General features: G+C 28.9%; 1 protein-coding gene across 9 annotated transcripts in view; it reads left to right on the top strand.

Annotated features, from left to right (window-relative positions):
- The first annotated feature begins 6037 nt into the window (after positions 1 to 6037).
- Positions 6038 to 27213, top strand: part of LOC107447690 (choline/ethanolamine transporter flvcr2a) — a 42625-nt gene continuing 21449 nt past the window's right edge. Inside the window, exons 1-4 of one of the 9 annotated variants that reach the window (XM_043054371.3) lie at positions 6038 to 6156; positions 8852 to 9111; positions 25051 to 25517; positions 26725 to 26903. In XM_043054371.3, the coding sequence (XP_042910305.2) occupies positions 9068 to 9111; positions 25051 to 25517; positions 26725 to 26903 (690 nt within the window). In that variant the 5' untranslated portion in view covers positions 6038 to 6156; positions 8852 to 9067. Of the gene's footprint in view, positions 6181 to 8851; positions 9112 to 11154; positions 11313 to 13331; positions 13562 to 15616; positions 15836 to 17167; positions 17341 to 20135; positions 20280 to 25050; positions 25518 to 26724; positions 26904 to 27213 lie in introns of those variants that run through there. The other 8 variants (XM_043054370.3, XM_043054376.3, XM_043054379.3 and 5 more) reach the window with 8 other exon arrangements.

The following is a 27213-nucleotide window of genomic DNA, read 5'->3' as shown; positions in this document are numbered from 1 at the left end:
TTATTGCTAGCATTGTAAACACAAGTATTGTTAGCATTGTAAACACAAGTAATAAGTAATCAAATACCACGTTTGCAAGAATCTCAAAACGCAATGATCACATTGTGAGCCAAATGGCTTTAAAATGCACTGGAAAGAGTAACCTGGATGTATAAGTGGTATGGAGCTTGCAGCGCTCCCTAGTGTAGAAAACACCATCCATTTTAGGAAGTTTCATTAATGTGATTTATGTCTAAATTTAAGCGTAATTTCACCATTCGTAAGAGTTTTCTGTAATTTATAAATTCTAACTGGTTGTGAGTTTAAAACGAATTGAAGAAAATTAATATGACAACATAAATAAAGTGTCAGGTTTGCCATGTTTTGAGAGTTATCCCTTATTTGGCTATACTTGTGTACAGTTAGTATTTTTTAGGGGGTGGGGGGTTGTATCTGGCTGGGTATAATATGCTTGAGGAGTCATTCAAATTCATATGTTGTTTGATTCGTTAAAATTTAAATTGTGAGTGAGGGTGATATTCCTTACTTCCGAATTAGTTGCTGGGATTACATCGCATTAATAGCATTCTCAAATTTCTTCATCACTCTCAAAAGCACGCTGCATTGTATAGGTGTGAACTGCAAGTACTTCTGAAATTCTCATGGAACAATCCACATACTACACATCTGTTCGATTTAAATCAAAATTTATTGCTTAAATTAAAAAAATTTTAATTTTTAACTAATTTTTACTTTTATTTATTTTTTATTAAAAAATATGTTTAGTTAAAGATCTTTTTAAATTCTTGAACTCAAAGTTTCTTTAAAATCCCTTTCTAAAACACTTAATTTATTGAGGAGTATTTTCAATTCTTCGAGGAAAAAAACACTATATTTGTGTATAATTGATTCAATGTAAGAAAAATAAACTGCAATTAGAAAAAAAAGTGAGCAATTGGTATAACACATTTCTAGCATTGCAGTTATGTATAATAGATAGACTCTTTTTCGTAAAAACTTTCGAAGTTCAGAATGAAAAAGTTCTTTTCCGTTTTCGAGAGCGATAAAAAAGTCGCTAAACTATTATTGAAGTTGTGATTATAGGCAATGAGCTGATATTGCGGCAATAATTACTTAAGATTATAAACGCAGGTACTGCGGTGAAAGGATTTTCACAAACCTTTAAAACTGAATTGTATCAATAAAAATTTATTTTTTTGCATTTTTTTAAAAAATTTGTTTTTTCCTCAATAATTCAGCAAAATACCTTTATATTTTTTTAAAGACACTTGGAAATTTAATAAAAAATCTTCGAAAAATTACAAATTTCATAAAGGGGTATTTTTATTTAGAGAAAGTGGGTATTGGGTTCAAAATAACAGAAGTTAAAAAATAATACTTTTTTCGTTTAATTTTATTTAACGAAATTAATAATAATGTAAAAGCCGATGTTGCATGTCCTTCTAATTGATTCTGTTTAAAATTTTTTTTTATTATAATGCCTTTTCCCATTCGCCTTCTGAATCCGGAAAAAATGATGGCGGATGTATACCATGTATTTGATTATAAAATTAAAAATAAAGTAGTAACTGTGTTTAATTGCATGTTAATATCGTAATTTCTGGGATATAACATTAAATAAATAGGTTTGTATTATGACTGAATTCTTTCGTTTTTTTTATTTTGATGTAGATATTTAAAATGTTATATAGTGATTTCACTCTATTTAGTTAGATAAAGTCTTTTAAAGCGCCATTTTGTTATGATATTATGCCATGCTGATTATAAAATGACAGCAAACCGGCTAAATGACAAGGCTCCAAATTCATTCGTTATTTTTTAAGAAAATGAGCAAATTTCAATCTGGGAGCATTGCAATTTTTATTAATATATTGCCATCAGATAAATTTAAAAACAAACTTATGTGGCCATTAACGATTGTAAACAGAATATCATTTTTAAGCATCTTTTAAGACTTCGTCCCATTGTCTAACACTAATGAAATTTTTGTGTTAAAATAACAGATTTGTTGAAATCGGCTACTTTACAATGCTTTTAATTGAACTTAGTATTTTTAACCTTGCGTATTTGATTATCTTTTAATTTAATATTGGGTGTTTGATCTGATTATCAGACAATAATGGAATGGTATTTGATTATCTTATTATATCTTATTATTAATATTGGGTGTTTGATCTGATTAACATACCATTAAGATTTTGAAAGTGAAACTTTTATATGAAATTAAGATAAAGCAAAAATTGAAGTAAGGTTGAGTAAAAGGTAACGTCAAGTAAAAAGTGAAGTACAAAAAAAATTCAAGTATAGACGATTGCAACGCTCGAATACGCCATCTGGGGAGAAGACCGGTTCCATACATTTGACCCACCCCCTTCTCTCTCCTCCTTTTTTCAAATTGTATAGGAATGTACTACGATATTTTTCCCTTCCTTAATATTTTTCGTATTTAATTGTTAAAAATATTTTTTACTATTTCCATGACGCTTTTTTAGTAACTATCTTTAATGTAGTTTTCAGTTCCACATAGTTTCGTAACTTAAAAGATATTAATCCATTTGAAAATCAAGACAGAAACTAATGTATTTCCTACTTCCATGACTCTCCACACGCTACTGGTGAAAGCATACAAAGTGTTGACAGAGTTGGAGAGTTCTGTAAAAAGCAAAGCAAGAAGTTAAGCGTAAATGAAAGAAAAACTTAAAGTATAAAAAGGGTAAAAAGCAAAATAAAAAGTTAAGAAAAGTAAAGAGTAAAGTATAGTAAAGAATAGAGTGTAATGTAAAGCACAAAGATGCATAGAATAAAATCTAAATTAAAGTAAAGCGAAAAGTATAATGAATCCTAAAGTAAAGCATAAAGTAAAGTAATAGCCTAAAGTAAAATAAAGCGTAAAGTAAAGTAGAAAAAGTAAAATACAGTAAAAAGTAAAGTGCAAAATAAATAATAAAATTTTTTTTAAAAGGCAAAATGACAGCATCTTGATTTTCTTGATCATGTTATGTAATTTTTATATCCTATGAGAAGGCATAAAGCAGTAAGACGACAATATATAGGATATAATGGCTGAATACCAGTTCTTCGTATAGGGGGAAAAATAATAATAAATCAATAAAACATTTCTGAACAACGCTGCAAAATCATGTACAAAACTGATACAAATAATAATGCTAAAATAGTTTTAATATTTAATATTATTAATTATTATTTGTTGCTCTTCCTACTTTACCTTATTAGGTTAGAAAAAACATGCATTTAGTAGTTCATCCCATGAAAATAAAAATTTATTCTAAAACAAAAAATTAAATAGCTTTTTAAATTTTTTTTCAAAATTAATTTTAATTTTCATGGGATGAACTACTAAATGTGTGTTTTTTCTAATCTAATTAAGTAAAGCAGGAAAAGCAACAAATAATAATTAATAAAATAGAGTATTAAAATTATTTTAGCATTATTTTGTGTCAGTATTTGACTTTCAGGTTTGTGCATGATTTTGAACCGGCATTCAGCCATTATATCCTAACAACATGATTGTCGTCTTACTGTTTTATGCTTTCTCATGGGATATAAATATTATATAATATGATCAAGAAAATTCAGATATCTTTTGCTGTCATGAGCATAAAATTTATAAGATATAATCGTATTTATCAATAAATGATTTATTTACCCCTTAGGAAATGGTGTTTACTATTAATATTTGTTCATTTTGTTTTCTTAATTTTATTCTATGTTATTGTTACGCTTTGATTTGGATTATTATTGCATGATATTTCATAATAGAATGTTTCTTTATTATGCAACATGTTTTGATAAAACTACTTAAGTACGAAACTACAGTTAATCAGTAGTAAGCAAGTTATACTTGATTTTTATTAAGTTATATTTATTTTTATACTAAATTTAATGCCAACTTTGCTCAGTGACTGTATACAATTAAAATTACTAATATAAATTAACTGTTTGCAACTATTACAGCATTATTTAATTATATAATTTATTAATTTGATTTAAATTTTATTTTATTGTGATCTGAAATTAAAACTGTGTTAATACTATGAAGCATTTTTAGTCCAGTTAAATTATACATTTTCTTTGGTAAAATTTACACCCAAAATATTTTTTAACAAAAAGCTTTGTTATATTATTATAAATTATATCTAAAAACTCCCCTACTCTTCTTCGTATGCTTCACTATTTTTTGAGGGAATTGGGGGTGACTTTAGGGGGAGGGGAATAGAATTACTTTAGGACAGACAAGTTTCCAAAGCATTCTTTCACATTGAATTGCATTAGATGATCAGAATTGATTGTGACTATCGTACTAATAGTTTAGAAGTTATAAGCGTCTAATGTACAAAAGCACAAATTTGTACTTGTACCTATTTACGCTGATATTGCTATCTAAACAAGTTAGACATGTTTCGATGTATTTTTTACGCTGCACCGAATGAAGTTATGTTTAAGTCAAGAGAACAAATGGGTCAAAAGTTGCAAAAGTTTTTATGTATAAAACGTACTACTTTTGCTGCGTACTTATATTTACACTTTTCTTTGTTATTCATGAACTATCTAAACACGTAAGGTTAAAAGTTGCAAGGGTTTTTATGTATAAAAAGTATTACTTTTGACGCGTACTTATATTTACACTTTTCATTGCTATTCATGAACTATCTAAACATGTAAGGTATATTTTTCAAAATCATTTATCACACTGAATTGATTTAAAACATTCCTAAGATGGTCAGATTAATAGTTTAGAAATTAAACGTTTTATGTACAAAAAGTACAGTTTTATACTTGCAGCTATTTACGCATCTTACATTGCTATACACACAACTGAGGTATTGTTTCCTGCATATTTTTTTTATTAATGGAATGAGAGCAAATACGAATCAAAAGAGCTAATATTTCATAAGTTAATTTCTTTTTTATATAAAAAGTACTCTTGCCGAATTGCAATTAATTCGAAGAAAACACTTATAACTTTTGAATTATTAGCTCAATCGTCTCAATTTTCATTTAAATTTAATTCAAAATAAAAATTGGCTTCGGAAAATGTCCCTTACATATTCAGATAGTTCTTGGATAGCAATATAAAGTGTATACTGAAAATACGTGTCAAAATAGCACTTTTTAAACATAAATACTCTTGTAACCTTCAACTCTTATTTGTTCTATAAATTTGTGTATAGTCTCATTCGATGTATTGTAAAAAATACATTGAAACAATACCTCACTTGTTTAGGTAGCAATATCAGATGAGTAAATAGGTATAAGTACAAATTTGTACTTTTTGTACTCCATTTATAACTTCTAAATTTTGAGTCAAATCCTGTCGAAGTCGGTTTAATTCAATTAAGCGGGGAAAAAAGAACGTCGGAAAATATATCTCACTTGCCCGTTTAGAAGAAATTCTTTTCTCCCTCTTTATCCCCCTCCCTTATATTCCTCAAAAAAGGGGGGAATCGTACAGATGAGATTATGGGAGTTTTGAGGTATCATTTATAATAACAAAGCAAAGCTTTTCGTCAGAAAATATCTTGAATATTAATTTTTCTAAGGAAACATCCTTTTTTTCTTTTATAATTACAGGGCTATTTGATATCTTTCAATGCGTTAATTTTGAAATTTGATGTAGCAATTTAATCATAGTTAAAAAATAAAAATACTTGAGATGCATTCTTGTAGAGTCCCTCCGAAACGAGCAGGGCTCACTGTGTTAAATACAAAATTGTACTATTTTACACTTTTCTCTGTCGTGTTTTTATTGTTAAGCGTAAAATCAATTACCGATATTTTCTGTGAAACAGTTTGTGTGTTTCCAAAAAAATAGTTTTTGGAGTCATAATTTGATTAGTAACACTTTTCAGAGATATCTCTGATTCACCCACAACATCATTTACATATGACTTATAAGTTCAATGTGATTTAACTATGGGAATGGCCAGCTATAAAAATAATATTTATGAATTCGCTTCCCCCCACCCTAATGCATACAATTGCAGAAAAAGTTACATTATTTTTGAGTCACTTGGATGTTTGCGCAGCTGAAAGAAAGTTCCATTTTCTATGGGAAAGCTGAGCTGCAAATAGTTTTCACAGACAGCATGGCGCTAGTGTGTTCTTCACCTTAAAGCACATCGGATTCTTAATCAGGTAGATTCTTTTTCTTAATACAAGGTAAGCCATTCTTGAAGAGGCACGAAACTTTTTTAAAAATGCATGTACTCCATTGAATTTTCTTATGAAAATATAGCATAATATAGTCATAATTTATTGAGTATATTAAAAAAGGCTCACAAATATTCTATAAAATATTCAAAAAATTTTTTGAAAATACAAGGAATGATATTTTTAATTTTTGTCACAATTGAAAACATTATGTTCCAATGCGAAATTTTTTTGCTGTTTAATTTGAGTAAATATGTGAACACTTAAATTTGCTTTCATTTCACGCTAGTAGTGTTTAAAATTTTTAAAAAGTTCCAATATTGAAGCTGTATACTTTACCTTTTTACGGTTTTTTAAGAAAATAATTATGAAACAAAATCAGAAAATGCTACATAAATTTATTGAAGACCGATTAATGAAAACAAAATAAATAACTTCAAATATAATACAGTTATTTTCAATAGATCTTGAGATAGCTTTTTCTAAAATTAAATAAAAGAAATCACACAGAAATTTTTATTTTTTGCATCATTTGAAGCACAATGTTTATATGCACAATTTTAACAATTAAAAAAAAACTTCACGAGTTTATTGAACTCTCTTTAATAACTAATTATTGTTTATTCATTACATCAGGTAAGCTCAAGGATCAATGTTACGTCACTGAATTCGTATTTCTAAAGTTATCTGATAACATTTGTTTGTTTTGTGTATAGTTAAGCATTTGAAACGTGCTTCTATAAAAATAAATAATTTAAAATCAAAAGTAATCTATGCACAAAATAAAGAATTTGTATGTGAGTGAATCCCGGATTGCTGGTATACCATAGGCACTTAAAATACGAATTTCAACATCAAATTCAATAAGATCAATTGTAAATATATATTACAAAACCCAATTTTTGACTTTTTAATTATATCTTAAATTCAGAGCCATTAAAAAAAAATTAGAATTTTCTCATTGGTTTAGCGGAAGTCACTGCTTTAAATTAAACTGCGGATGATTTAGTTTCGTAAAATATTTTAAAGATAACATCGGTGATGTTATAATGATTTACTAGCTTATAGCTCTATTTCATTAATTTTGTTTTATTCGTTATGGACAGATTGTCTGAATGATCAACGGGATCGTGGTAGCATAGCTACATCACCAAATTAGTATTCCTAAAGTTTACTGAAAGCTACGCTTTTATTTTGTTTATAGTTATGATTACAAAACGTGTTACAATAAAACAAAATAATTTAAAATTAACGGCAATTGAAAAAAAAAAGTTTTGCACTGAAAAACAATATTAATTGAGAAATGTTAATAGTTTGTTAAAGAGAAATGTTAAGAAAACACCAATATTATAATTGAAATTAATGATAATTAATTTTGGTAATAGCTATTAATTGAAGTTTAAAAAAATAAGCTATGTCATTCGAAGCAACATTAATGGGGAAATGTCACTAATTCGTTTAAGATAGCTTAAAAAATCGGCAAAAACTATAATCGGCGTCAATGATGCTTAGTTAATTTTAAAATCAACGTTAATTGAAAGAAAAAAAAAGTTTTTAAATTGAAAAGCAAAATAGTTCATAATAGTTTAAACTGTACTTATTCATTAAGAGAAACCATAAGAAGTCGCCATATTGTTATTGACACCAATGATACTTAATTATGGTGCAGTTTTAGTAGGTACCAAGTACACTTCTAAGTAGGTACAAAGTATTTTATGAGTAAATTTAGTATCTATTAAAGTTACCCCAACGCTGGGAATTTTTATGATAGATACTGCGTAGATAAGCTTTTGACGGTTCCTCCAAGATTTAATTACAGGAGATAGTTGCTTGATTGTGAAAAATTTTATATGTTATGAGTTGCCTCGACCAAACATTGAACTAAATAATAGTGAATATAGTTAATCTTTATTTTGATTGGATGAACTATTAAATAAGAGTTTTGCTTAATATAAGAGTACAAAGATGCAGGAAAGGGCAACAAATAATAATAAATAAATAAATATGTTTATTTGATTTATTTACCATTGTCTTTTGTGTTGATATTTGTCTTTCAGTTTAGCGCATTATTTTGTAGTGTTGTTCAGTATTTTGTTTTACTTCCATAAGAAGAACAGGTATTCAGCTAGTTAAAAACTTTAAAGCAAAAAAAGTGAAATTAGAAGAAAAAATTGCCTGATTCTGGTAAATTTTGGCTATCGTGAGACTGACGTGATCAATAGCATCCTTTTCGGTTATACTGAATACAGTTTATCTTGATATATCTTGATATCTTGAATATAGTTTATCTTTATCTTGTTGAACTTCTAACATGAAATCACCAGAAAAGACAGCAAATAATAATAATAATAATGAAAAAAAATTAGAAATATTTTAGCTTTATTTATTATGTCGGTATATGAACTTCAACTTAGTGAATGATTTCGTAGTGTTGATGGCGATTTTCAAATCAATTATTTTTTATTCACCGCGTACAAATAGCAGGTATTTAGCTGGTCTATAACAAAAATATAAAATATTTTATTGTTTAAAAAGAAACAAGCAGTTCTTCACAGGATTTTTCATCTTTAAATTGTAAGAAAAAACTCTTACTTATTTATTCCATGCAGCATTGTTTGTGAAATGACATTGATATGTGGCAAAACATGTCGCAAATCATTCTCATTCTTCTTTGTTTTAGTTGCCACAACTGCGGTCAGGAATTTAAGAATTGTTTGCCTGTTAAATCAGATGGATGGAGAAGGATTGAACATCTGATAAACAAGTCAATTTTTGTCCTGATAAACATTTGATTTTTTTTTAATATCAATTTTTTTTTAAATGTGCTTTTCTGGGAATGCGCCGTAAGTGTCAAGTTTCTAACAAATGGCTTTCAAGTGGTATTCAGAATTAATCAATGTCGAGACGATACTCAGAGAAATTGATTATGTCTTCAATTCAGTAAGTAGTAATTTAAAGTTAGTTTACACAAATAAAAAAAAAAGTTCATTTAATAGCAATTTTTCTACCATTCTGTCTTCGAAATTAGCTTGAATTATTTTTTGAAAATCTTAACTTTGTGTATATGTACAAATGCTACTCGAAAATGTTATGAAATGTTAATTTTTTTAAAAACATTTAATGATGGTAACAATTAATTGTTAAATATTAATGGTGGTAGACGGAGTTTAAATTCAGCATTGATTAGATCTAGATGGGCTTGACCTGGCCTAGACAGAGACGGCCTTGCCCGGTAACCGGATGTAGTGCTTGAGAAGAAGAAGATGGAGTTTGATTTAAAAACATTTTTGTGGTCAAAGCGATTGTGAAAAGATTTCGTGTTTTTTTGGGGATGGGAGCATTAGTTCATATCAGCGATAGACTAAATTATTAACTCTAAATCGTATACTGTTTTCAGAGTTAGATCGATATTACAAGGTGTTCCGTGTTTATGACTGTGATGATACTATCAGAATATTCTCCATTTTCAATCTTTCGGCTACTGCCTTATATTTAAATTACATTTCAGTTTGTGCCAAAAGCCTAGCTATTAACTGAAGACTGTTAACCTGTGGGGAGGGGAAGAGAACAGTGACCTTTGATCGAATATTAATTTGTCTCCAAACGAGAATGTATTTTTTTTACTTCTCTTTTTACAAAGATTCTAAAAAATATACATAAGGAATACTGATTATGGAACACAAGGCACTTCATAAAAAAAAAAGAAAAAAAAAGAAACTGAAATTGCTACAGAAACAGAATCTCAGTGGTATAGGAAAAAAGTGCGGGATATTTGTTCACGAGGTCTTCGGCTCGAACCTCTGTACGAACTATATAATTTTTGTGTGAGACTAAATACTTTTTACCTGATTATTTATTTATTCGTTTCTCAATTCTCCATTCTTTTATTTTTAAATTTTTTCTCAATATTGCTTCAATTTTTGAAATTACTTTTAAAAAAAAATAGTGTTAATAGAAAATTTATAGCCTGTGTGTATGGAGAAAAATTCTCGACAAGGTGAATAATAAGTAATGTTGCACACTTATCTGTACTTAAATTCTCGACAAGGTGAATAATAAGTAATGTTGCATACTTATGCAATATAATGTCTACTTAAGACGTGTCCTTCTTTCTTCTTTTCATTTTTTAAATGCACGATACATGTTTTTTAGAGAAAAACTAGGAAACATTTAGGTAGATCAAAAAAATAATAAAAAAATTAAAAAATTTGGCCTTAGCAGTTTGAAATATTTAAATATTTTATAAAAACTGCTATCAATAATTTTTTGTTACCCTCGGTGCCCTTTTCTCATCAGTATTGTCGTGAAAATTTCTATACGCTAACATTTTTAGATTAACTTGAAAAATCTTAATGAAAGCTTTTAGAACTAGCGCGCTACTTGAATCCATACAACTGTTTCAACTGTAGTCAGTTAATAATTAAGTGATCATTCGTAAAATTTGTTAAATAACAAAAGAAACTGGTTTAAACCACTTTTGAAAATGATTGTAGCTCTTTTAAACTACATAGCTGTTTAACATGAACTAACTTTTATTATTATAACTTCCTTGCAAGGATAAGTAAGTACATAGTTTAAACTTTGATAAGAAGCTAATTTTCTTAACTCCTTGAGGAAAAGAAATTGTTTTACTATATTAAAACAAAAAAGTACTTTTTTTTTAAAACTTTCTCTTATTGTGGCTGTATTTTTTTTCTTAGAATTTGTAAAAAATAACAAAAAAATTAAAATGCATTTCTTAAACTTCGCAACTACATTTTGAAAATATTTTTTTTAAACTTTGTTAGATTAAAAAAGTACCTTTGTAAAAATGTCTAAGTACTTACGCATTTATTCCACAGCAGTAATAACTTAATAGCGGTAATAATTCCATAGCAGCTTAATTTACAGAAATAGGTTTTATTTTACGTACTTCGCGATAAGCAAAACTTAATTGTATTTTCGTGTTTTTTAAGGTGCATAAAAATGTGCGATTACTATCTCAGACCGGATTAAACTAGTCTTTATAAGTTTGCGCGTCATCCGGAGTCTTATCGACTTTCTCAATCCTACTCTCACGGACTTATACTTATTTTAACACATGAACTGACTTCCGCCGATCTGACGACTTATCTTCGGTGATTAGTAAACACTACCGATAGGTATTAGTATACATTTTAGAATATTTATCTAAAATTAAATAGTAATAGCAAAATAAAAATTTTAAAAAAAACTACGTTTTTCAAGATGACTATACTATGACAATAAATTCTGTTGTAGACATCGGAAAGTAATTGAAATTGTGATGTCATCCATCATTGAGCTCAAATTAAAATTTATGTGCTCTAGCTAGTCGGAAAGTAGTCGGAATTTCGATAAACGATACATTCCCTTTGGCGATAATATCACCTATTGCTTTTAGCTGTTGGGAAATCATTGAAGCTTATTGACAGACAATGTTTCAGAAGAGATTTGAATGTTCTAGCTAGTCGGAAAGTGGTAATTTTGCTTGCTAGATTCCACGCTTAAAAACACACGACAGCGAGTAGTAGTAGTAGTAGTTCATTTACGTCGCACTTGAGATGCCCAATGGGCTATTGGCGATGGTCTGGGAAGCATCCCTGAGGATGATCCGAAGACATGCCATCGCAATTTTGATCCTCTGCGGAGGGGATGGCACCCCTGCTTCGTACACGACAGCGTATTAATAAAGACGTAGCAAAAAATAACTTTATTAAGCAAACTAATATTTAATTTCAAACACCCATTATAAGGAACCTATTTAATATATATGACTCAAAGTATAACGTGACGTTAGATTTTTTTCTACAGGCGAATCATTTATTACATTTTTTGCTAAATTATTTGTATTATTTTTTAACCCTTAATAAAATATTTTTTCTTTTTTTGATATCATGACTTACCTACAGATTTTTTTTAAAAATTTTACCATTAACGTTGAACACCCGATTTATATACGATGTGCGCCAATTAATGTTGTACTCCAGAACCATGAAACTTAAACCCAAGCATAGAAGATAAGGGAATTTGTGGATCAGATACTGGAGCAAACGGGCCTTCCTGGTGAATATTTTGATAAGACATACTCGCATTTATATAGAGGAAAACACAAAAACATCCCTAGGTTAGCCCGCCTGTAATGATTCAAACTCATGATTCTTTTTGGGATCTTTCACTTAAGCGCTGAGATCAGAGGGAGGTGGTAGAAATTAAACAGACGTGGCTGAGATTCGAATCTGGATCACCTTATTTTCAGGTGACCACGCTCTATCTCCTGAATCATCTCGGATCTAATGCAAGGTTTTGTTTCAAAAAAGGAAATTTTTTACGACCAAAACGATTTTTATTTTCCGTCGAAAAAGACGAGAAAGACACCCAATTAAGATCTAGTTAGATGATACATCGATGTGTCGTGAAATATCAATTTTATATCGATATTGCGGTAACAATATTTAATACAGTATTGTCATGATATACCCCGTGTACAGCATTTTATAACAAATATATAATTTACTATAGTGGTCAACAAAGATAACATCGTGATCATTAATGATCTAGGTATTATTGTGATATTTATTTATAATGGTAAAATATCAATTATGATAACGACGTTAGTATTATCGGTAACGAAAATTATCGAATACGATTTTTTCATGAATATTTCTGATAATCATGATTAGCGAATACGATATTATCGTGAGTTTTAATGAATTTCAGCGGAGCAATAAAAATATTGGGTATTGTAAAAATGTATATAAAATAGTTAAATCGAGAAAATAGTGCGTTTTATTGTGAAATATCGGTATTTCCAGACGATATATCGTAATATTAAAATTCCCCTATTACCCAACACTATCGAGAACTATCACGATAAGACAAAACATTACCGTGCCCGATGGGAAAAAAAAAAAAAAAACGAAGTGATCGGAAAGTTGTTATAAGACAATCGTTACTCAAATTTAGACTTTTTTTTCCACAATTTTTTAGAGGTTAGTTTAAAAATAAAGAAAGTGTAACAAGTTTTAGTTGTGACTGAAAATTTACAAATCGTTCTCCGTTTCGTCCAATCGTTGAGTCACAATTATAGAAAACGAAAATGGTAATTAGGTTGCGTCACGGAAGAAATGATTTCTTCTACGGAAACAAAGCACTATCTTTTCGCCTTGCTTTACTTTTTATCTGCTTTCTACTACCAAGAATACAAACTTGGCATAGAAAACCATCGAAGCGGAAACCAATACGTAAAACCTAGAAAGCGTGGATAGTTAGTAAGATTTGATACTCAAAACAATCTTAAAAAATCATGAGTCATATAAAGCTTCAAGGTAGGGAACATTTTTGGTGCCTTATGTGTTTCGATAAAGGTTGCCCACCATGCAAAAATTATCAAGTAAGTAATTGCAATTCATTTTTTATTTTAAGATTTTATGTATAAATCAATGAAAATAGTGATTTTATGATATCAAATTTATTAATAGACAAAATTACTTCGTATAATTACTAAAGGAATAAATTAGAGTTGAAAAAAACTTAAGAAATAATTTCTAAGAATTTTAATGTTATGTTGACTTTGTTATGTTAACTTATTTTAATGTTATGATAACTTTGTCTAACTACTTGAAAAATTGTTTGTTGTTTCAAAAACGAACAAATAATTTAAGGTTTAGTTATTTTTCGTGTTTATGGTTACATTGTTTTTATAATGCATTATTATTTGATTTTAATTTGCATTTGATTTTAACGGAAACTTGTAGAGTTTTGTTTACACTACTAATATTATTTACACTTAGGTATTTTTGTAGATATAGAGTTAAAGAAAGAAAAAACTTTAAAACTATGATTATTTTATAAGAAAATTCTATTCTTAAATTTTCTATAATTACGAAAAACGAAAATTCTTATTGAGTATATAAATAAGTTCAAATATTTTAACTGACTTCTTTGCAGAATAAATGATATAAATGGAAAACAAATATTTCACTTTAACGTTTTTTTAGTAGGTTATAATGCTTAGCTAATAATAAATCCTTCCTTCCTCACTGGCACGACAGTCCCGGGTGGGCACCGGCCTTTAGCAGAAATTTGCCCCAAGCTACCCTTCTTGGTCTAGTATTTCCAATCCATTACTTTTATAGTTTTAAAGGTATTTTTTAAAGAGGTCGGACCTTTTAAGTCTTGGTCTTCCTTTTTTTCTACAGATGATTGGATTAGCCAAACAGATTTTTTCTGTGGTTTGAGTATTATTCATTCTTGTCAAATGTCCTACCCATTTTATCCTTTGAATGGCAATAGTTAATAACAATTCAAATTGTAAGGAACTAAAAGAACGTTTAAAAAGAATTTTATAAAGGACTTTAAAGTAAGTAGTTATTTGCGGTAAGTAATTAGCGTCATACGATAAGTTAATTATGCATGTAGTTATTAAGATAGTTATTTACGCGTCACACTAGAGCTACTCAATGGGCTATTGGCGAAAGTCTGGGAAACACCCCTGAGGATGATCCGAAGACATGCCATCGCAATTTTGATCCTCTGTAGGCTCCCTGATAGCTCCCTTGCTTTTGTAGCCCAACGACCTGCGCGCGAAGTTGAGCAATTTACGGTAGAACAGTTTAACGAGGACGATACCGCGCACCCTCGGTCTCTATGCAGGCTGATCAAAGTGGTCACTCACCCACTTCCTGACCACCTCCAGGGATGCTTTACATCGGTTTTCTTCTGGGAACCAAGTCTTTGATATCAGTCCACTGAGACAAACGGACTTTAAAAACATAATTTAAATTTCGCAACGATTGTTTAAGTTTAGACCAAAATAAAGCATAAAGAAAGAAAAGATTTTTGCATCCATGGTTAAAAATATCTAGTATGAATAAAATAATTTGCTATATAATTCTAATGAATAATTGTAATTAATAATAATTCTAACGATAATTCTAATTAATATAAATGAATCATCCAATTGTAAAAATAATAAGTAAATAAAATGAAAACATTTCTTAATACTTAGAAATATTATTAAAAAAACATAATAAGTTAATTCGTACAATTTTTTCCCCACCAAATACCAATAAAGTTTAATTCTAATAAAAATTTATGAATAATAATAACAACAATTTCGAGCGTTTAGTATATATTCTCATAGAAAATTTATTGTAACGACAAATTAATGAGAAGAAATTCTTACGATTTTTTTTCCCCTTCACATTCATTTTTTTTTAAATTTTTATTTTTATTTTTATCAATTTATTTTTATTTTATAGCAATGTCAAAATTTCAAATCTTTTGCTTATTTCATAAAAATTTTATTCGAATGACTAATTGGGATTGACTATCTAATTTTATGATCGTAGCGAATATCTGTTCAAGATGACGTGACGTAATTCTTCCGGAATGGGAAAGGAAATACCTATGACGTAACATATGAGCGGCATCCGTGATTTAAATTAAACATGCTTGACACATTTAAGCGTAAAGTCCTTTATTTTATATCATTTGAATCGTTAAATCGCAGATTATTGCTTCCGAAATTGTGATAAGCTTGTTGGTTGTATTTTAGCATCAGCATTTGTTTTCTATATTATCATCACAACAATGGAGAGAAGTTTGATTGAAAATAAACTATTTTTCTTCCATCGAAGTTATACCAAATTATTTAATCTTAGAAGTAAGAATTTATTCTAATGAATTGTGTTTTTGCTCTTTTATTTTTATCTAAAAATTGAAATTAGATGTTTGTTAAAAGCAAATGTAAAAATAGAGAGTAAATATAAGGAATATACATTTTAATTAATTTTTTATCTTTTTATTAAAAGATTACAATGGCCATTATTATATCATCGAAATATTAATATGACATCGAAACATCAATATACAATATAACAAAGTGCCATTTATTTGTTTACCTCAATTAAAGGTTTTATTGTTAAACTATTGCATGTCTTAAGTTTGACATTTAAATAGTGAATGAAATTTCCTGAAATATTTTATGGGAGAATTAAAGACATTTAACACGATTGTGTCCGTAAAATCTTTATATTGAAAAATTTTATATTTTAGGTTAGAAAATTCTTCTTGAGCAACCTTTAAAAATTTAGAAATGATAGCAAAAATTACCAACTGCATGCACTTATTAAATAATTTAGAGCCGCTTTTTATCATTAAATTTTTGTGGCTTGTTATTTGTTTTGTAATAAACTCTTTAATTTTTAAAACTAAATATTTTCACAGCAATGATATAAGAACAAACATATGTCTTAAATAAAGAATTTTGTATAGAAATCATGCGCTATCTATACCAGTATAGTATAGAAATCATGCGCCATCATGAGCTTCATTTATCTTTCTTGTCTAATCTTGTTCTCTCGATCATTTTTATGGAAGAAAAAAAAACTATATGCCCATGCAAATAAATATAAATAAGTGTATTTAGTAACTATAAATAAATAAATAAAAATTAAATTTTAAATTAATATTTTTTTAGGTTTAATACATGGTGGCATAAATGATCAAAAACACATATTGTATAATTTAGCCAAATATAGTTATAAGTCAAATATAGTTTTTAATTTATTAGATTTCCAACGGTTTTCAAGCTCCCCCTTTGTGAGTGCCCATAGCTACGTTGAGTACCCATTTGGTTATCAAAACTGTAGAACACAACAAAACTAGCACCTATAAAACCATTTACAACTAAGTTCAAGCATTTCAGTTTCAAATAATAGGGTCAGGTGGGGTGAAGTGGGTACATAGGGTAAAGTGGGTATAAATTAAAAAATTATCCATTTTCTCCTTTTAAGTTGAGACAATTTATTTAATGTTTTTAGAGACTTTTACTGGGATTGTAGCAAGCATTTTTACTTGAGTTTTAATGACTGATAAAAAAATTTAGTGTTTACAAACCATCTTTTATGATCTGATCAACTTATAAAGAATGTTTTCAGCTGTTGATGAACTTTCTTCTAATATCATTTAAAACTGTCAAAAACTATTAATTTTTGTCCAAACTGGTAGAGGGACATCTAAAGAACAGACCTACATAGAAATTTAAGCACAATTCTCAAAATATTATGTATTATGAATTGTTTTCTGAGTTGGGGTAAAGTGAGTATTTAGTTAGGCTTAGCTAAGTGTTGTATTAAAGGGATATTTTTTCGTTCTATGCTAGCTTTAGTAAGTATCTAATGCTTTATATTTTATAATGAAATAGCTAAAAAAATAATTGACTTGTTGAATAATTGATTATAGCTTTTTATAGTAATTATAATGCTGAAAACAAAGTTTCTTTTAAACTTCATCTTTTAAAGAGAAAAATGATAGGGGGAATAATAGTATAGCTTTTAATAGTAATTATAATGCTGAAAACAAAGTTTCTTTTAAACTTCATCTTTTAAAGAGAAAAATGATAGGGGGAATAATAGTATAACAGGCATATTATACAATCAAAAAAGTACCAAAATAGCATAACTTAATGAGCATATTTAAAGATATAGATGAGTTTTCATATAAGTTTCTGCCTTCATATGGCAGTTTTTTATGGACAACAAACAATTTCCTTAAAGTAACTAAATTCAATAAAAATTTATGTCTGCTATAAATAATAAAAACGTTTTAAATTACCTCTATAGATATTAGTTTCTACACTATCATTTATATTTCAAATAAACCAAAGACTATTATACATTTAATGAAATTGTGTAGAGTTCACCAAAATATGCGAAAACGAACACCCGAAGTGAAACCTAATTTTAATAGCAATAAACATTAATTATTTAATTTAATAATATGAAAAAAATATTTTTTAGCATTTTTTTAAAAATATAATCATGATACAAGCATTTTAATTTCGAAAAGAATATTTACAAGCGTTATTTTGTGAAATGTATACTAATTTTAGAACTATACCCATTTTACCCCACTCTGGGATAAACTAATTATAACAAAGCAACTTCTTTTAAATGCAGAACTGTAAGAAAACAAACAAACAAAATAGATAAGTTATGCCTCATATTTAGTCTAAAATAATCCAATGTAGGTAAAATGCATCACAATTTCCGTAAATAAATCTAATGGTTTGATTTTAAACCCTTCTTTAAAAAAAGCTTGATTTTATACCCACTTTCTCCCCACCTAAATTAAAAACTATATTTGGCTTTTAAATGTTATGAATGTTCTATTTTAAATGATTGCATATATAGATTCGACTCAGAATCACATTCTTAAATTTAATGTAATTGTTTAACTAATGTATACATTTTTACTGATAAATTGTAAAGATGGAAAAAGTCGGCATGTTTCAATCGCTCAGAATTAGGAGCCCATTTTTAAGACTTATCAGACGTGGAATATGAAAAACTATTTAATGACCACCTTAATTCGAATGTGGAATATGGCCCCCGTTTTCCCCTTTATCACCCATCGTTTTTTGAGGAGTCCCTTAATTTTTTCCCTTCTCGATAATTTCATGGCCATGAATTTGGTTTGTAGAAAGGAAAAGAATATTTTCGGACGTTCATTTTTTCGGGGTAGGGAAGTGAAAAGCTCTAAACATGTATATAACATATTTTAAAGAGATTTTTTGGGTATTTCTTTCCTTAAATGTCATGAAAACGTTTCACCAGTTTCTTTTTTGCAAGTTTTTTAATTTGTTACCTACGTGAACCAGCTTTCAGGCTTCCTTTTCCACCCCCAGCAATCATACAAATATTTAGACATAATTTTGACTGATAGCTGACGAGGAGGGGCAATGAATTTGTCTTCGAAACTTTTTTGTGAATCACAGCAAAGATGGAAAATGAATAATTTTTTATCTGAAGGGTTAGATTCTATCTGTAAGAAAAACTTATGCCTATTAGTAATTATTTTAATTCTTAATTTGGGCAGTGTTCATTTAATAGCATTGATTTTTATGGGTTAAATTTTAGGAACATACCTTTGTCAGATTGATTCTATGAATTAAGAAGGTACATGCGCTTTAAGCCATGTACTTTGCAGACACGTGCCAACAATTGACACACGCTTGTGAATGACCTTGAATTTTGATGCACGCGCAATGAGCAATGTTATTTACTTTAAACTGTGACAAGCCGAGCTGCTTATCCAAAGCATAAATATAGTTGTTGACGCTCAGAAAAACGTTATAGTCGCTCAATAATTACAAGTGGACTGTTAACACACACAATATTTATTTATTATTATTTGAAACAGAGCTTTTTTGTTGTTGCTCGTCACGGCTCTCCTGCCGCACACACTCGATTACACTTTTATTTTATAGATGGCACAACAATAACGTGCGGATATAATAATGTTTTAAAATTCTGAAATTAACTTCTTTGTACATAAAGTTTATTTCACAATTTTAAAACAACATATTAAACTGTGAAATAATTTTCTTTCAAAATGAAGTTTTTAAAAAATATAGCTTGAGATTGAACGATAAATTGCTTAAAGTGTCCATAAAATATTGAAACCATTAAAACATTAAAAACTTGTGCATGTTTTATTATGTTTATTACATGCATGCACATTTTTATAAGACCTTCAACAAGGAATTTACTTTAATATAAAGAAAAAAATATTAAACTAAATATAAACCTGCTTTCATATTTTATTTTAAAAGCGCTTTGCCATCATCTAAATTTATATTGCAGTGCATTTCAAACTTAATTTTACAGCAAATGAAAACAATAAATATTAAAAAAATATTTCAGTAAAAAGGAAATTCAAATAAAATATGATGATTTAAAATTTTGTAACATTTAAATATATAATGGTTTCGTTAAAAATCATAATATTTTTTACTACACATCAAATAATCAATGTTTATGTGAAAAAGATAAAATATGTAATTATTTAAAAAGTGAGAAACATGGGCTCTAACATGGAGCTCTAACAAGAGCTCTAAACATGGTAAACTAGCCTTTTTCATTTCCTCACAATAGCGGCCCGTTAAGTTAGCTTTCTGCAGGCAATTGGCGATTTATTTTGGCTCTTTCATTAACGAAATGATAAACTAAACAAAATCACGGCGAATGTGAGTATGTATTGGAAAGCTAAAATAGCAAAAATATCTTTTTCTAAAGTAATAAATAAGCTAGAATTTAAGTGTATTGGTAAGTTAAAAATATGTTTCTTTTTAAAATATCAGTTGGAATTAATAATGTCATTTTTCTGTGTGTGAATCTTTAATTTACAAGTAGCTGTAAGATATGATTACATAATTTCAATTTCAATAGTGAAACATCGTATTTTATGTAATAAACAATTAAAAATGTTTTTTTTCTGTGCAAATATTTTACACAAATACTTGTTTGAATAGATATACAAAATATCAAACACTGTTTAAAAGATTTAAAGGGAAAACATCAAATTTACAATATTGCTTTTTCAGTACAAAATGCTTCGTGTTATTCTATGTGCTGTATTATTCTAAATTATGTTTTATTTTATGAAATAAAATGTGTTAACTCTATTTGTTTGAAAATACAAAACTCACAATATTGATTTTCAGTTTAAAATGTTTAATGTTATTCCATAAGCTGTGCTATTCTAAAAGCTGTGTTATTTTATGAACAAAAATGCTTTAATTTTATTTGTAAGACAAGATACTAATCAACCAAAGACAATCGTAGAAAATGGAGATAACTATTAAGTATGACCGTTGAATTTTAAAAGCATAATTTTTAAACTTCGAATGGAACTGGTTAGTGAAAAAATGTTACCTACTTAAATTCATACATATTTTAAAGATATCTTAAATTTACAGTAATTATTACAATGAAAAATGCTATATATTTAAACATTTCAAGAAGTTTTCTATATTTATTTAGTTTGTGTTGATATCATTTTGATATTTTAGATTTAAAATGCAATAAAAATTCTTAATTTAAAACTGTATAGTAAGCCACAATTCAGTTATAAAGGTGTTTGCTATTTTAAATTAAGCCGTGAAGTTTAAAACTAACTTTCTAACTTTTCACATTATTTCTGATGAGTAGAAACATTTTTACTTAAATATTGAACATTTAAAGTTAAACGTTATGGAAAATTTTAAAACTCGGAATAATGGAAAATAAATAAATAAATAAAATGTATGCTTTTTCCTAAGAAATATTTAAAACTAGTTATAGTGTTCTTATCATATATGATTTGTTTAAAATCTATTTAACCGTAAAAAATTTAAATACATTAATAAAAAATTATTAAATGCGACAGATCCAGATATGCCAACTTGCTCCGGAGAGCAAATATATATTTTAAAGTGCTAGTTTATGAATTGTGATTCTTGGCTTAGTAAATTCAATTTAGTTGATTTTTATCCACCACTATTTTTAAATAATTCGTAGGCTTATAGAATTCTCCAATTTATAGTACTTATGCCATGCTATGCGTTTTAAAAAAGCAGGCAAAAATAGTCAAATATTTTCAAAATTTACTTTGTAGTTATTTACCGGTTTTTTTAATTATTTTGGCGTATCCGGAGCAGTTGACATCTCTGCAGATCAAGATAAATTTCAAATAATAATAATTGAGTTTTGTTATTTGAAAATTTGTCTTTTGTAGTTTGTTAATCAATCTCAGTTTGATAATCAAAATTTGCCTTTTGTAGTTTGATAATCAATTTCAGTTTGATAGTCAATCTCAGTTTGATAAATAAATGGTGATTTTATTAACTGTTTTTAACTTTCAATAAATTACAAACATGTATAACATGTATTACAAACATGTGTAACAACTCTTATATTTGTTGAAAAAAGATAAATTTTAAATATGCATTTTTTTAAGTAGACTAAAAAATAGAATTTTTTTATATTTATGTAATTTACTCAGTCCTAAAGCGAAAAAGGTGGGGAACATAACTTTCGATAGACGGGAAAGGGAAATTTTCGTTGAGGATACAAGTTCGTTACAAAAATAATGAGACCTACGCTTTTTGTTACTGAATAGAAAAAAAAATAAAATTAGTTTCTCATTTTTAGTTTACTTGTAAACCGTAGTTTTTAAATTTTTTTTTATTTTCTTCATTATAATTTTGTGCCCGTAAGTTTTTTACCGTAGGAAAATGGCCGAAATTTCTGGAGATACATTTTGCTTTAATCATCTAAGAAACAATTGTAATTTGTATTAGACACAAAGCTCCAGTTGAAATTTGAGTACACTAGCTAGTTGGAAAAATATCGAAATTTGGATTGTAGATAGATATTTTTTGGGCGATAGTATGGCGATAGATTTTTACTTTTGCAAAAATGATTTAAAACGCGTATTGTCATCCAACACAGATCTCTAGAAGAAATTTGAGGATTCTAGATAATCGTAAAGTGGTCTGGTCTGAAATGTGATTGACGTTCTTTACTTAAGGCAATAATATCAAGATAAATTTTGCTTATAGCGGTCAAGAAACTATTGAAACTTGTGTTGTTATCAGACGTGGAGATCCCATAGTGCTCCGGCTTGTAGGAATGTCAAGAGTTTCATTTCTATGCTCCACCGACACAAAAACAAATTAATATGTGCATAGTAAAAACTTGCACTACTGTACATTATGATGTTCATTTATTTAAAACTATTTATTTTTACTCTCCTCCTATAATAATTTGCATAAAATTCGTCAACAGTATTTTTCTAATTTCCTAGAAATACGTATTTTCACGGTACTATTCTTCCCATTTTTAGAAGGTTTTGCCCAATACATCCTAGATGAGAGAAGGCCTCAGCACGGGTTACCATAAATAAGAAATTTAATCATTTAGTAGTCCAAACGTAATAACGTCTTTCGTATTTTCCCCTACTGCGCAGCTTAGTAACCCGAACGTAGTGATATCTTTATTATTTATCCTCCACTGCGCAGTTTATATTCGTTACGTCGGTCAACTAAATTGGTCAACTTAGACAGGTAACCAGCTTATGGGAGAGGATAAATAACTTTTTTATTTAGTTTTTTTTTATTTAATTTTAGTTAATAGCTTTCCACAAATTTGTCATCAGCGATCGACATTCAAAATTGATAGGTGAGTAGTTCGTGAAGGTCTCGCCATCATTTAATATATAGGATAAATTTGATTCTTGATAATAGTGGTGGTCAACTTTACAGGTTTCACAGTATTATATTCAAGAGTAAACCAGTTATTTTTGTTTTAACGTATATGGTAGTGATTTTTTTTTTCAATGCTTACCCGATTGACACTCGCACATTCGCCCGATTGGCACCATATTAGGTGGGCCAACGTTGTTCCCACAGTTAGGGCAGATAGTACACTGAATGAAAGAACATTTATGCCTTGTCCGGGATTCGAACCCAGGACATTTCTGATGTAAGGTCAGATCCCTGACCACTACGCAGTTCGGTCTTTTTATGTTTTACATATGTTAGTAATAAGATACAGATTTTTTTTTTAAATCGATATTTTTATATCAAAATTCTTAGTCTTGTTTCCACTAAATAAAGTAGGTGGGTGCTTCATTTACGTCCCACTAAAGTTGTACAATGAGCTATAGGTGACAGTTTGGTCAACTTAGTGCCATCACAGTTTTAATCCTCTGCAGAAGGGAGGGCTCCTTAACTTTGGAAGCCCAAAGACCTGCTCGGGAAGTCGTGCACTTTACGATAGAACGGTTTAACGAAAAACGATATCGCGCACCTTCGGTTCTAACGCAGGTTGATCTAAGTGGTCACCCACCCGCTTATTGACCATAGCCAGTGATGCTTGACTTCAGTGTTCCACTGGAACTGTGTCTTACCTTCGAAACAAGAGTAGAATGAATAGAAATATCTTATTACTTTGCAAGAAGGCTTGGAATTTTTCACTGATTGAAAAGTTGGACACGTGGTTAATCATTATATTCCCTCAAACCTTTCATTACTAACAGTTTATTACAAGCTTTTAGAATTATTAAAATTGTTTTCTGATAATCCAAATATTTATTTTTAGAAGCAATAAAAGATTATACGCATTATAAAGCAAGATTTTTGAATTCCCTATGTTATTTATATCCGTGTTTTGTCCCCCTACTTAATTTGAAATACTTTGAATAATTGTCAAAAAATATTTTTAGATTTGGCTTTAAGGAACTATGATTATTCATAAAATTCACTCACACTGGAATTTCTTTTGAATCTCTTGTTTAATCCGTAATATTTGAAAACACTTGTATTTTCTTTGCTTAATATGAAACACCTATATTTGGTAATATAAAAAGTTTCACTTTTAAAGTTCTCATGAATAACTTAGATTAGACATTTTCATAATACGATAACGTTTTAAAATCATCAGATTATTCCTTGATGATTTCAAAACGTGATCTTCTCATATATCATCTTCTGAATCAGTAAGTGAATGATATTTTAATATCATTCATTTATTTATTAATATGAAACAGTTTTATAATATTTTTCTAATCTAATATTTTTTAAGCAAGTTTATATTTAGTTCAAAAATTTCGCTGAAATCTATAATTTAATTAGTTTTACAATACATCTAAATTTAATTAGATAACTGCATTTTCAGCAACTGTGTTATTAAAGCGGATGATACCTAGAAAAATAAAGCAAAAAAAAAATAAAAAAAAAAAAACTTGTTCTGCTAACCAGTTAGCAAATTTTTTCTAAATATATAAACACGTGTTGCATCCATTAGAAAAGCGTTAATTATTTTTTACTATTTAAATACTTTTTCCAATAGGAACATTTAAACATAATGTAATCTGTAGGCATATTTTATGTGTCTCTGTATATTTTAAAACTTATATTTCTAATACTATTTTATGTCAGAAAATATTTAAATGATTATTTAATTTTTTTTTAGGGTTAAACATTTTAAAATTATTTAAAACTAAAAATTGTCTTTCTTTAAGCATCATAAATTAATTTCTTGAATTTTCTTCCAGAAATACTTCCCCGTCTACGAGTACAATGAGAAAGCATTACGGAACGGACTCCACCAAAGAATGTAATTTATCTTCTAACTTTTACAAGAATCTTAGCAGCGACACCATAGTGAACAATATGACCATCCACAAAGTTTATCCCGATCACAGTGAAAAGACAGCTCTTTATCCTGATAAACAATTCGAGAAATCAGCAGGCTTTGCATCCATTAAACTTTACAAGAGGAGGTTTCTCATGTTGTTTGTGTTCATGTTGTGTTCGATGATGAACGGTGTACCACAATACCAGTACACAGTTGTAGCTGATATCATATCTTGCTACTATGGTGTATCTTTAAATGATGTGAACTGGGCTTCAGTTGTATATATGGTAGCTTTTTTGCCTCTGGTCTTTCCTGTAATGTATCTGATGGACACAAAAGGGTTACGGATAACTCTCGTACTTGGAGGAGTATTAAATTTTTTAGGTAAGTGTAGATATTTTTCTAATTACCTTGTAAAACTTTAAAAAATATATATATTTATATCTTTTATATTTTTGGTTAAAACTAACGAATCTAGCCTTGTTTTTTTCTCACATTTTCTCCCAAATTCTCCTTTCTATTGCTTGATGACTTTACGTATTTTAACAGCATACATTAACATATAACAGGAAAAAGAAAGGCGCTCTCATGACCCCTTTTTCGTAGAATTTTTATTAAACATATTTTTCATTATTTTGTATTAATTAGGTACTTGCACTTCAAGAAGAGAGGCCGGAATAGCCTGGTCGGTAGGGCGCTGGGCCCATCTCCGAGAGTTCGTGGGTTCGAACCCCGCCGGCCGAAGACTCCCCGTGTAGTAAAGTGACTGATGCACGTTAAATCTGTCGAGTCGCAAAAGTCCTCCATGTTCCCATAACAAATCAATACCTCTGGGGGTATTGGATTGGAGATTGATCATTCTCTGATTCAGGTCAAAATTACGATCTGTGGATGAATGGATGTATGAATGGGTCTGCTCTATAAACGGGTGTGACGTAATGGGTGTGGCTGAAGTCGAATTCTTGGCCATAGATGACGCCACTGGAAAAAGAAGAACAATCGCACCCCCTCTGCCTAAACAGGCATACGTCAACAACAACAACACTTCAAGAAGGAGAAGATCTCGAATTACCCGCTCATGTGACCTATGACGTCAGCGTCAGCTGTTAGTTATAAGCAAAATAGCTTTTACAGTAGTTCTTAGTTTTATAGTAGTTCATTAATTTGGTGACTTACTGGCCGAACTCGCAAAGCTAGTCTACCACATCATTAAATTTTGATAAAATATCTATTTCTGTTGAATGCAATTTTCGCAATAATTATTAAAAAACTTAAAATTAAGATGGCTTATATATATAAAAGTACAACGCTAAAATGTTCACGAACAGCGAGTCCCTATTAGAGAAGCTCCTCTAGCTACGCACGATGGCGTTTTTCATCATATGTTTTTATACAAATATTAATGTATATGACGTAAATTATCTGATATTCAAGTTTGTCTATATAATAATACCTATATAATAATAGTCTAGCCATCACAAAATGAGACCTGGACTTAAGGCAATCTCACTGTAAGCTCAACTCGTGATTGCTAGACTATAAAACGAAGTTTTTCTAATGTAAGTAAGAGGAGTATTTTTTTAATTCACAGGTTCAGTAGTGCAATGCTATACTCTCTCACCTGATCGCTATGTTTATGTTATGGTTTGCCAAACAATATATGCCATGGGGCAAGTATTTGTTTTGAGTTTACCTCCCTTCATAGCAGGTGTCTGGTTTGGAGCAAATGAAGTAGGATTAGCATGTGCTATGGGTGTCTTTGGAAATCAGGTATTATTACTATTATTTTAAATGGAAGGTGCTCCTTCTAATTACTGCTCCCAAAAATGTTTTTAGAATTAAAAGAAATGTTGTTAAAGCTTGGCGAATGAATAACGAAAAAGATTAGATTAAAACATCAGAGCTTGTTTTATTGGAAAGACTGAGGAAGAGATAAGTGACTAAAAAAAATTACGCTTGAAAAAAATAAGACTTAATAATAAACAGAAACTAAATTCTTATATATATAACCTCCTTAGGTGACCAGCTAGCTCTGCTTTCGAATGTAATATGTTTTAGGGTGGGGAGTTGCTGTTTTAGC

The sequence above is a fragment of the Parasteatoda tepidariorum genome, chromosome 6, assembly GCF_982258835.1.
Source record: "Parasteatoda tepidariorum strain Cologne lab strain chromosome 6, Ptep-v5.0, whole genome shotgun sequence".
Classification (NCBI taxonomy): Eukaryota; Metazoa; Arthropoda; class Arachnida; order Araneae; family Theridiidae; genus Parasteatoda; species Parasteatoda tepidariorum.
Note: the sequence above shows the minus strand (reverse complement) of the source record. Positions and strands in the feature narration are given on the sequence as shown.